Here is a 12,291-nt window from a genome sequence, read left to right as displayed (position 1 = left end):
CCCGCGGAGCAGGGAGCCGGATGTGGGGCTCGATCCCAGGACCCTGGGATCATGACCTGAGCCGAAGGCAGGCGCTTAACGACTGAGCCACCCAGGCGCCCCAAGAAGAGGATATTTTAATGGAGAATCTAATTGCATAAAATAGTGAGCCATGGAGGTATGTGGGGGAAGAGTTCCAGGCAGAAGAAATGGCATGTATAAAGGTACAGGTGAGAATAGGATTGGCAAGTTCCAAGAACAGCAGAAGTCCAGCAGTAACCTGAGAGGAGTGGGCTAGGGGAGAGAGGTAGGAGATGAGTACATGAGAAAAGTGGAGGTCAGTGCACTGTAGGGCCATGCAGGCCAGGGTTGTGATATGACCAGGTTCAGGCTTCAAGAAGATCACTTAAAAAAAGAAAAAAAATCACTGGCTTTGTGAGGAATGTATTGTATAGAGAGAGGTAAGAGAAAGAGCCAAGCCTGTTGGAGATATATTAAGGCAGACTAAACTGCTATAATAATAATAATAAATAGTGGCTCAAACACAATGGAAATTTATTTCTTACTTGCATTAATAGTCTAGGAAGGCTCTCCTCCATGCATTGATTCTGGGACTCAGGCTCCTTCCATTCTTTTGACTGTATTATCCCTTAGTACCTTGTCATATAAAGTCAAGACTCAGTCACCATGTTCAGATTTACAGGCACAGAGAAGAGGCATACGTGTTTTCTCAAAGACCTTGGTGCTGAAGTGGTACTTACCACTTTTGTTCATATTCCACTGGTGAGAACTTAGTCATGTGACCACACCTCACTGCAAGAGATCCTGGGAAATGTACTATGACTGTGGTCTCTACTATAGGAGCACACTACAGTAAATCAGATGAAAGATGAAAGTGGCTTGGATTAGGATGGGAGCAATGAAGGTGGTAAGGAGTGGTCATATTTTGGATATATTTTGGGGGTAGAATCAACAGGAATTACTGATGGAATAGACGTATTTGTGAGGAAAAGAGGGGTTAAGGATAAATCTTCAACAGTTGAGTGAATGGTGGTATCATTTATTCAGATAAAGAAGACTTGGGGAGAATAGATTTCTGCTTTCTCCATGTTAAAGCTTGAGGTGCTTGTTAGCCGGGTAAGGGGAGATATTAAGAAGACAACTAGGTATTCAAAACTTCAGTTCAGGGGAGAGGTTGATGATGATGTCTACTTGGAACATCAGCATGTGGATAGTATATAAAGCCATTTGGGACTAGATGAAATCTCCTAGAAGTGAGTATATTTGGAAATAAGAAGAGTGCCAGGGACTGAATAAATGCTGGGATACTCCAGTATTTGAGAGTTGGAAGGGGGTGGTAATCCAGCAAAGGAGACTAAGAAGGAGTGGCCAGTGAGAGAGGAGGAAAACCAGGGGAGTAAGGCATCCTAGAAACCAAGAGAAGAAAGTGTTTCGATAAGAAGAAAGAGATCACACGTGTCAGATGCTGTCTGAAAGGTCCAGTAGAATGAGGACTGTGAATTGACCATTGAATCTGAAAAGTTTCAAGTCACTGACAACCTTAGGAAGAGTGGTTTTAGTGGAATGTTATATACAATCTTAAGAGTGGGCTGAGGAAATAATGGGAGGTAGAGACTGTATAGGCAATTCTTATTAGGAGTTTTGCTATAAGGAAGGTAAATAGAGCAGTAACTAAGGAGTGGACTGGGAAATATTTGTTTAAGTGGGAGAAATTACAGTGTATTTGTATTTGATGGGGATGATTCGGTAGAGGATGGAGAAATTGATAATGTGAAAGCAAAGCCCTTGAACAGGGCACAACTGGAGGGATTTACCTTAGGTAAGAGCTGGGACTGTTCGTCCCACTGTGAAAGGAGGAAAGGTAGAAGAGAGGGTACAGATGCAAGTAGCCTGGTAGACTTGTGATGAGAGAATATAAAAGCTCCATTTGAGAGGAGAAGCTGTAAATTTGTTACATCAGAGAGTAGGAGAATGAGTTGACTAAGTACAAGACTGCTGAGGAATGCTGAAGTATGGAAGAAGGTGAGGTAAGCAAGGGAATGCTGCTAGTCTTATAGAATCTTAGCTAGGTAAGAGGGTAGTGAAAAGAGGAGGTAGGTAATAGAAAGCAAAAACATACTAGGGCAAATTGACGGAAGATTCCTTTGTAGGCTATGAATAGTTGGGGTAAGAGACAGCAGAGTAAATTTAAAAAAAAAGAGGTGATAGGCAGAGGTAGATGGATTGAGATCATGATTTGGGAGATGTAAAGTTACTCATAAAGCAAGCCTTAAGTGTGGTCAAGGGAGTTAATGGTTGAGGTGAATGGAAGTTGTGTTTTAGGCTGAGCTACAAAATTGGAGAAGAGGAATTCATAGATATTTGCTCATAAAAATAGAAAAGGATTTGGTAACAAATTGGTAACCAAGGATTTGGCTCATTTATTTTTTAGATTTCTTCCTAAAGTCTACACTCCGAGAACAAGATATCCAGAGATCAACTTCCTTCTACACCCACGTGTGCAACCCCTGGGTCTCCCTGTTAGGGGTGAGTAACTTCATTTTTATCCCAATTGTTCTTGAGAAAGAATTCAGTTAGAGATGTCAATCTAGGAGGCTGCATAGGGGAGAGGAGAAAGGAGAGTCTTAACTAGGAGTAATGTGATTTAAGTATGTTACATTAGAGTTTAGGTGAGACTACAAATGGCAAGATTATATTTATATATATATATTTTTTAACTTTTTTATTTTATTTTAATTTTTTTTTAATTTTTTTTTATTCTTATGTTAATCCCCATACATTACATCATTAGTTTTAGATATAGTGTTCCATGATTCATTGTTTGTGCATAACACCCAGTGCTCCATGCAGAATGTGCCCTCCTCAATACCCACCACCAGGGTAACCCATCCTCCCACCCCCCTCCCCTCTAGAACCCTGTTTGTTTTTCAGAGTCCATCGTCTCTCATGGTTCGTCTACCCCTCCGATTTCCCCCGCTTCATTCTTCCCCTCCCGCTACCTTCTTCTTCTTCTTCTTTTTTTTCTTAACATATATTGCATTATTTGTTTCAGAGGTACAGATCTGAGATTCAACAGTCTTGCACAATTCACAGCGCTTACCAGAGCACATACCCTCCCCAGTGTATATCACCCAGTCACCCCATCCCTCCCACCCCACCCCCCACTCCAGCAACCCTCAGTTTGTTTCCTGCAATTAAGAATTCCTCATATCAGTGAGATCACATGATACATGTCTTTCTCTGTTTGACTTATTTCACTCAACATAATACCCTCCAGTTCCATCCACGTCGTTGCAAATGGCAAGATCTCATTCCTTTTGATGGCTGCATAATATTCCATTGTATATATATACCACATCTTCTTTATCCATTCATCTGTCGATGGACATCTTGGCTCTTTCCACAGTTTGGCTATTGTGGGCATTGCTGCTATAAACATCGGGGTGCACGTACCCCTTCGGATCCCTACTTTTGTATCTTTGGGGTAAATACCGACTAGTGCAATTGCTGGATCATATGGTAGCTCTATTTTCAACTTTTTGAGGAACCTCCATACAGTTTTCCAGAGTGGCTGCACCAGCTTGCATCCCCACCAACAGTGTAGGAGGGTTCCCCTTTCTCCGCATCCCCGCCAACATCTGTCGTTTCCTGACTTGTTAATTTTAGCCATTCTGACTGGTGTGAGGTGGTATCTCATTGAGGTTTTGATTTGGATTTCCCTGATGCCGAGCGATATTGAGCACTTTTTCATGTGTCTGTTGGCCATTTGGATGTCTTCTTTGGAAAAATGTCTGTTCATGTCTTCTGCCCATTTCTTGATTGGATTCTTTGTTCTTTGGGTGTTGAGTTTGATGAGTTCTTTATAGATTTTGGATACTAGCCCTTTATCTGATATGTCATTTGCAAATATCTTCTCCCATTCTGTTGGTTGTCTTTTGGTTTTGTTGACTGTTTCCTTTGCTTTGCAAAAGCTTTTTATCTTGATGAAGTCCCAATAGTTCATTTTTGCCCTTGCTTCCCTTGCCTTTGGTGATGTTTCTAGGAAGAAGTTGCTTCGGCTGAGGTTGAAGAGGTTGCTGCCCGTGTTCTCCTTTAGGATTTTGATGGACTCCTGTCTCACATTGAGGTCTTTCAACCATTTGGAGTCTATTTTTGTGTATGGTGTAAGGAAATGGTCCAGTTTCATTCTTCTGCATGTGGCTGTCCAATTTTCCCAACACCATTTGTTGAAGAGACTGTCTTTATTCCATTGGACATTCTTTCCTGCTTTGTCAAAGATGAGTTGACCATAGAGTTGAGGGTCCATTTCTGGGCTCTCTATTCTGTTCCATTGATCTATGTGTCTGTTTTTGTGCCAGTACCATGCTGTCTTGATGACGACAGCTTTGTAATAGAGCTGGAAGTCCGGAATTGTGATGCCGCCGGCTTTGCTTTTCTTTTTCAACATTCCTCTGGCTATGCAGGGTCTTTTCTGGTTCCATACAAATTTTAGGATTATTTGTTCCATTTCTTTGAAAAAAGTGGATGGTATTTTGATGGGGATTGCATTGAATGTGTAGATTGCTCTAGGTAGCATTGACATCTTCACAATATTTGTTCTTCCAATCCATGAGCATGGAATGCTTTTCCATTTCTTTGCATCTTCCTCAATTTCTTTCATGAGTATTCTATAGTTTTCTGAGTACAGATTCGACTCTTTGGTTAGATTTATTCCGAGGTATCTTATGGTTTTGGGTGCAATTGTAAATGGGATCAACTCCTTAATTTCTCTTTCTTCTGTCTTGTTGTTGGTGTATAGAAATGCAACTGATTTCTGTGCATTGATTTTATATCCTGCCACTTTACTGAATTCCTGTATGAGTTCTAGCAGTTTTGGGGTGGAGTCTTTTGGGTTTTCCACATAAAGTATCATATCATCTGCAAAGAATAAGAGTTTGACTTCTTCTTTGCCAATTCGGATGACTTTTATTTCTTTTTGTTGTCTGATTGCTGTGGCTAGGACTTCTAATACTATGTTGAATAGCAGTGGTGATAGTGGACATCCCTGCCGTGTTCCTGACCTTAGGGGAAAAGCTTAGTTTTTCCCCATTGACAATGATATTCACTGTAGGTTTTTCATAGATGGCTTTTATGATATTGAGGTATGTACCCTCTATCCCTACACTCTGAAGAGTTTTAATCAAGAAAGCATGCTGTACTTTGTCAAATGCTTTTTCTGCATCTATTGAGAGGATCATATGGTTCTTGTTGTTTCTTTTATTAATGTATTGTATCACGTTGATTGATTTGCAGATGTTGAACCAACCTTTTGCAGCCCAGGAATAAATCCCACTTGGTCGTGGTGAATAATCCTTTTAATGTACTGTTGGATCCTATTGGCTAGTATTTTGGTGAGAATTTTTGCATCCATGTTCATCAGGGATATTGGTCTGTAATTCTCCTTTTTGATGGGGTCTTTGGTTTGGGGATCAAGGTAATGGTGGCCTCATAAAACGAGTTTGGAAGTTTTCCTTCCATTTCTATTTTTTGGAACAGTTTCAAAAGAATAGGTATTAATTCTTCTTTAAATGTTTGGTAGAATTCCCCTGGGAAGCCATCTTTTTGATAAGTCTGGCCAGGGGTTTATCAATCTTATTAATTCTTTCAAAGAACCAGCTGCTAGTTTCATTGATCTGTTCTACTGTTCTTTTGGTTTCTTTTTCATTGATTTCTGCTCTGATCTTTGTTATTTCTCTTCTCCTGCTGGGTTCAGGCTTTATGTGCTGTTCTTTCTCCAGCTCCTTTAGGTGTAGGGTTAGGTTGTGTATTTGAGACCTTTCTTATTTCTTGAGAAAGGCTTGTGTTACTATATACTTTCCTCATAGGACCGCCTTTGCTGAATCCCAAATATTTTGAACAGTTGTGTTTTCATTTTCATTTGTTTCCATGAATTTTTTTTTTTTTTAGATTTTATTTATTTGACAGAGAGAGAGACACAGTGAGAGGGAACACAAGCAAGGGGAGTGGGAGAGGGAGAAGCAGGCTTTCTGCCGAGCAGGGAGCCCGATGCGGGGCTCGATCCCAAGACCCTGGGACCATGACCTGAGCCGAAGGCAGACGCTTAACGACTGAGCCACCCAGGCACCCCAGTTTCCATGAATTTTTTTTTAATTCTTCTTTAATTTCCTGGTTGACCCAAGCATTCTTTAGTAGGATGCTCTTTAGCCTCCATGTATTTGAGTTCTTTCCAACTTTCCTCTTGTGATTGAGCTCTAGTTTCAAAGCATTGTGGTCCGAAAATATGCAGGGAATGATCCCAATCTTTTGGTATCAGTTGAGACCTGACTTGTGACGTAGGATGTGATCTATTCTGGAAAATGTTCCATGGGCACTAGAGAAGAATGTGTATTCTGTTGCTTTGGGATGGAATGTTCTGAATATATCTGTGAAGTCCGTTTAGTCCAGTGTGTCATTTAAAGCCTTTATTTCCTTGTTGATCTTTTGCTTAGATGATCTGTCCATTTCAGTGAGGGGGGTGTTAAAGTCCCCTACTATTATTGTATTGTTGTCGACGTGTTTCTTTGATTTTGTTATTAATTGGCTTATATAATTGGCTGCTCCCATGTTAGGGGCATAGATATTTACAATTGTTAGATCTTCTTGTTGGATAGACCCTTTAAGTAGGATATAGTGTCCTTCCTCATCTCTTATTGTAGTCTTTGGTTTAAAATCTATTGTCTGATATAAGGATTGCCACCCAGCTTTCTTTTGATGTCCTTTAGCAAGGTAAATGGTTTTCCACCCCCTCACTTTCAATTTGGAGGTGTCTTTGGGTCTAAAATGAGTCTCTTGCAGGCAGCATATCAATGGGTCTTGTTTTTCTACCCAAACTGTTACCTTGTATCTTTTGATTGGGGCATTTAGCCCATTTACATTCAGGGTAACTATTCAAAGATACAAATTTAGTGCCATTGTATTGCCTGTAAGGTGACTGATACTGTATATTGTCTCTATTCCTTTCTGGTCTGTGTTACTTTTAGGCTCTCTCTTTGCTTAGAGGACCCCTTTCAGTATTTCTTATAGGGCTGGTTTGGTGTTTGCAAATTCTTTTAATTTTTGTTTGTCTGGAAGCTTTTTATTTCTCCTTCTATTATCAATGACAGCCTAGCTGGATATAGTATTCTTGGCTGCATATTTTTCTTGTTTAGTGCTCTGAATATATCCTGCCAGTCCTTTCTGGCCTGCCAGGTCTCTGTGGATAGGTCTGCTGCCAGTCTAATGTTTCTACCATTGTAGGTTACAGACCTCTTGTCCCAAGCTGCTTTCAGGATTTTCTCTTTGTCTCTGAGACTTGTAAGTTTTACTATTAGATGTCAGGGTGTTGACCTATTTTTATTGATTTTGAGAGGGGTTCTCTGTGCCTCCTGAATTGTGATGTCTGTTTCCTTCCCCAAATTAGGGAAGTTCTCTGCTATAATTTGCTCCAATATACCTTCTGCCCCTCTCTCTCTTTCTTCTTCTTCTGGGATCCCAATTATTCTAATATTGTTTCGTCTTATGGTATCACTTATCTCGAATTCTGCCCTCATGATCCAGTAGTTGTTTATCTCTTTTTCTCAGCTTCTTTATTCTCCATCATTTGGTCTTCTATATCACTAATTCTCTCCTCTGCCTCATTTATCCTAGCAGTTAGAGCCTCCATTTTTTATTGCACCCCATTAATAGCCTTTTTTGTTTCGACTTGGTTAGATTTTAGTTCTTTTATTTCTCCAGAGAGGGTTTCTCTAGTCTCTTCCATGCTTTTTCAAGCCCAGCTAGTATCTTTATAATCGTCATTCTGAACTCTAGTTCCAACATCTTACTAATGTCCATATTGATTAGGTCCCTGGCAGTTGGTACTGCCTCTTTTTCTCTTTTTTGAGGTGAGCTTTTCTGTCTTGTCATTTTGTCCAGAGGAGAATAGATGAATGAGAGAACAACATGGTAGTAGGGTAACAAAATCCCAGAAAAATATACACTAAACAAATCAGAAGAGACCTGAAACCTGGGGGAAAAGAAAGGGAAAGAAAGAAAAAAGAAAAAAAAAGGAATATCATCAAACATGATCAGGCTGGTGAATAGATCAGTGCCACACACTAGATTTTGGGCGTATTTTGGTCTGTTAGAAGAAACTGCCTCCCAAAATTTTAAAGTAAGAAAAACTTATATATGTACAAAAATAAGGGTAAATATGATGAAGGGATGGAATGTGGACTGTAAGATGAAAATTATAAAAGAGTTTATAAAAGGAATTGATAAGATAAGAAGTTGGTTGAAAAAGAAAGGAGAGAAATGAAAAAAAAAAAAGGGAGAGAATATGATCAGGCAGGAGACTAGAACAAAGCCATACACTAGAGATTTAGGGTATATTTTGGTCTGTTAGAAGAAACCATATCCCAAAATTTTAAAGAGAGAACAACTTATATATATATATAAAATAAGGTTAACTACAATGAAGGGATAGAATATAACTCTAAAAGTGAAAAATAAAAAAGATTTTATAAAAAGGGATTGATAAGATGGTTGGAAAAGGGAAAAAGAAAAATTTAAAAAAATAGAAAAAGAAAAAAAAGAAAATTAAAAAAATTAACTTTGAAAGACTAAAGAATCATGGTAAAAAAAGCCATGGATTCTATGTGCAGTATTCCCCTAGCGCTGGAGTTCTGCCATTCTCATTGATCGGTAAACTTGGTCTTGGCTGGCTGTTCTCGCTGATCTTCTGGGGAGGGGCCTGTTGCCGTGGTTCCCAAATGTCTTTGCCAGAGGCGGAATTGCCCCGCCCTTGCCCAGTCCGGGCTAAGTAATCTGCTCGGGTTTGCTCTCGGGAGCTTTTGTTCCCTGCAAGCTTTCCGTACAGCTTTGGAGGACGAGAGTGAAAATGGTGGCCTCCCAATCTCTGCCCTGGAGGAGCTGAGAACTCGGGGCCCCACTGCTCAGTGAGCCCCAGAGAAAAGCAGTCAATCACTCCCGTCTCCCTAGTCTCCGGCTGCGTGTTCACCCAGCCTGTGACAGAGCGTTTCTATCTCTGGCACCCGACCCTGTGTGGAGTCTCCAAACCCAACAGATCCCTGCAGTGTGCTCCCACGCCGCTCCTCCCAGGGGAGGCAGGTGAGTCTCCCCAGATCTGCTGCTTGTTGGGTCCCGGCTGGAGGAGCAGTGTCCTGACTGTGCCGCGGATCACGGTTTATGGCAACCCCGAGCTGAGAGCCTGCGCCTCAGCTCCGTCTCTGCAGCCGGCTTCCCCGCTCCAATACCTGGGAGCTCTGCCGCACTCAGGCACCCCCGGTCTTTCTGTGACCCCGAGGCTCCTGAGACCACACTGTCCCACGAGGGTTCCACCCCCGGCTTAGCCACTGGAGCGACATCCCTCAGCGGAGCCAACTTCTAAAAGTTCTGATTTTGTGCTCCGCTCTCTATCACTTGCCAGAAGCGGCCGATGGAGGCCCCGTCCCCCGCCGTCTATCCTCCCGAATATCGCCTCGGATTCGCTTCTCTGCACGTCCTGCCTTCCAGAAAGTGGTCGCTTTTCTGTTCAGAGAGTTGTTGCTATTCTTTTCTTCGATCTCCTGTTGAGTTCGTAGGTGTTCAGATTGGTTTGATCCCTATCCAGCTGAATTCCTGAGACAGACGAAATCCAGGTCTCCTACTCCTCTGCCATCTTGCTCCTCTGTTTGGAGAAGCATTTTCTAAAAACTACATTCAATTTGATTTCCTAAAGTTATATATAATTTACTATGTGAGATTTTTTTTAAAACCTGCACCAAAGGAGGGATGGATTAAAAAAAAAAAGTTGATAAGTCCTGTACTAATCAGTGTGTCTGATGTCAGGCTATTTGGCCAGTATCACGACAATCTCACTTCAAACTTCAGCTCTGACATGGCTATATATTGAGCTAAGTGATTCACTTAACACCTAAAGAAACATCCTTGGTGCCAGATCCTGTGGGTATTGTACTGTGAGTATTCCAAGGTAAAAAAGATGTCCTTTCTATGCTTAAAGAGTGAATGGTCTAGTAGGGGATTTTATAGCATGTATTTAACACATTATCAATTTGAAACTAACAGGAAAAAAATTGTCAAAAATTTTTAGATTCCTAAGACCGAAGTTGGCAAATTGATTTCTCTGCTTTTTCCTCTATAGCACTGTATTTAGTTTCTTTCTTGGGATTTTGGATTTTAGAAATTTTTGAAAACTATATATGGGTACAAAGTCCTTAGTAGGTTGCTGTCAGAGTCTTTACAATAAATGAAGTTTAGTTAAACTGAAAAAGGAAAGAAAGATTTTGTGCTAATTCTGTGTGTGTGTCAGGGAGTGTTTATTCACACTATTAAAACTGGGCTTCTGGACATAGAGCCTTTATTAATATTTATGTATATTTTTTCCCTGCAGGATTAGCCTCCAGCTTCAGCTTCTTCAGGTGGATGAAGTCCCTTCTGATCCCCTCCTGCAGGTCTGTGTTAATCTGGGGCCGTGGGAGGTAGTCAGGGTGTCCAGTCCCTGGCTAGGTTTAAGTAAACTGTGGGTGGGAACCTGACATTTGACAACCTCAGTGACACTCAGACTCTGCTCCTCACTGCCTTCCACCACCCAGCCCCCCAACCCCACGCCCGGAGTCAGCTCAGCAGAAGCTTCCTCTGGCTCCGGTCTTGCCCTCATATCCTCAGGAATCATGAACGGAGGCTTTGTCTAGAACCTGATTGCTGGGTGCTGAGTCAGTGAGTTCCCAGTCTAAGACACACGAGCATCAATACACAACCATACACAAGATTAGGGCCTCAAGGCCACGCCTTCTGTCATCTCAAGTCAGAGGTGGTTGATGTGATTGTATTGGTGAAAGTGCAGAGGTCAAGTACAGAAACACAGCAGAGATTCTAGAGGATTTCTGTGGGCCCTCCGTGTTCAAATACACAGGGAAAGGGAGAAATAGGAGGAGGCCTCATGGAGAAGGTGAGATTTCAGGAGTGCTCTCATCTCTTTCCTCTTCCTCCTCCACCCTTCCGGTACAATGCTTCCTTGACTTTGAAGGCCTCAGGATTCTGGAAAATCACTTCCGTCCCCTTTTAGTACCAGTGAGGAACCAGGGCTGTGGGCTGGGAAAATCCAGGCAGAACCCAACCAAGTGTTTATTTGGTTTCATTTTGTTGGTTTGTTTCCAAAACTAGAGATGTTTGGGTTGCCCTTACCAATATTGCCACCTTCTGCGCCCTGACTTTGCTAATGGATGATGGGAGCCTTTCCCATTGACCCCAAATGTAAATTCAGAATCCTCTGTTTTTTTCTTTGCATTTTTCTTTACTGTGATAAAATAAACATATCATAAAAACCTTATCATCTTAACCATTTTTTTAAGTAGGCTCCATGCCCAGTGCGGGGCTTGAACTCACTATCCTGAGATCAAGACCTGAGCTAAGATCAAGAGTCAGATGTTTAACTGACTGAGACACCCAGGCACCCCCCATCTTAGCCATCTTAACCATCTTAACTGTCAAATGTCAGGTTCCCACCCACAGTTCACTTAAACCTAGCCACTTAAACTTCTTAACCCCTGTACAGTTCAGTGGCATTAAATACATTCACATCATTGTGCAACCATCACCACCATCCATCTCCAGAACTCTCTATCTTGCCAAACAGAAAGTCTATACCCACTAAACAATAACTCCCCATTCCTCCCTCCAAAGAATCCTTTTAAAGACAGCTCTTTGTAGCACTACCAATCTGTTCAACTTGACAGAAGAAATGAAACCTTGGTGCTAGAGCCTAGGATGATGAACAAAAAGGAGCAGGGGCTCTGGAAACCGCCAGGGAGAGGGCTGGGAGGAGCTGGTGTGGAGGGGAGAACCCCGGTCTTCTGCCTGGAAGCTGGGCTGTTGTCCTTTGTGCAGCGATAGGAGGGGGTGGGTTGCCCCTCGGCCTCTCTTCCAGTCTGGGGCACCAGGTTGGGTGACTTAGGTCACAACACACCAGCCTTGCTCTCTCTCCTCTACCACCTGGTCCTGAGGAAAAGTAGAGGCTGAGTGGACATAGATTCTGTGTAGAAGCTGCCTACAGAATCTGGAGCTGCAAGTGGTGTGTGGTTGAGAATACTTGGCCTTCTCTGATTCACAGGAATATTTTTAGGCATCTCTGGTTTTAAAGCCTGTAAATGACCCTAGGAGGTCACTACTCCTTAAGTTGCACTTGAAGTCCAGGAATTTCACGTCTGAGGTCACCATAATACTATTTAGAGAAAACAATGTCTTCAGAGGAGATTATTGTTAGAGAAGGATAGT

General features: G+C 41.8%; 1 protein-coding gene across 1 annotated transcript in view; it reads left to right on the top strand.

Moving 5' to 3' along the window:
- Window positions 1-12,291, top strand: part of SLC12A8 (solute carrier family 12 member 8) — a 116,092-nt gene that overhangs the window by 101,951 nt on the left and 1,850 nt on the right. The window contains exons 10-11 of the mRNA XM_044920507.1: window positions 2,432-2,572; window positions 10,373-10,469. Of these exons, the coding sequence (XP_044776442.1) occupies window positions 2,432-2,572; window positions 10,373-10,469 (238 nt within the window). The remainder of the gene's footprint in view (window positions 1-2,431; window positions 2,573-10,372; window positions 10,470-12,291) is intronic.

Source organism: Neomonachus schauinslandi, chromosome 1 (assembly GCF_002201575.2).
Source record: "Neomonachus schauinslandi chromosome 1, ASM220157v2, whole genome shotgun sequence".
Lineage (NCBI taxonomy): Eukaryota > Metazoa > Chordata > Mammalia > Carnivora > Phocidae > Neomonachus > Neomonachus schauinslandi.
The sequence above is the reverse complement of the archived record's forward strand: the minus strand, read 5'-3'. Positions and strand labels throughout refer to the sequence as shown.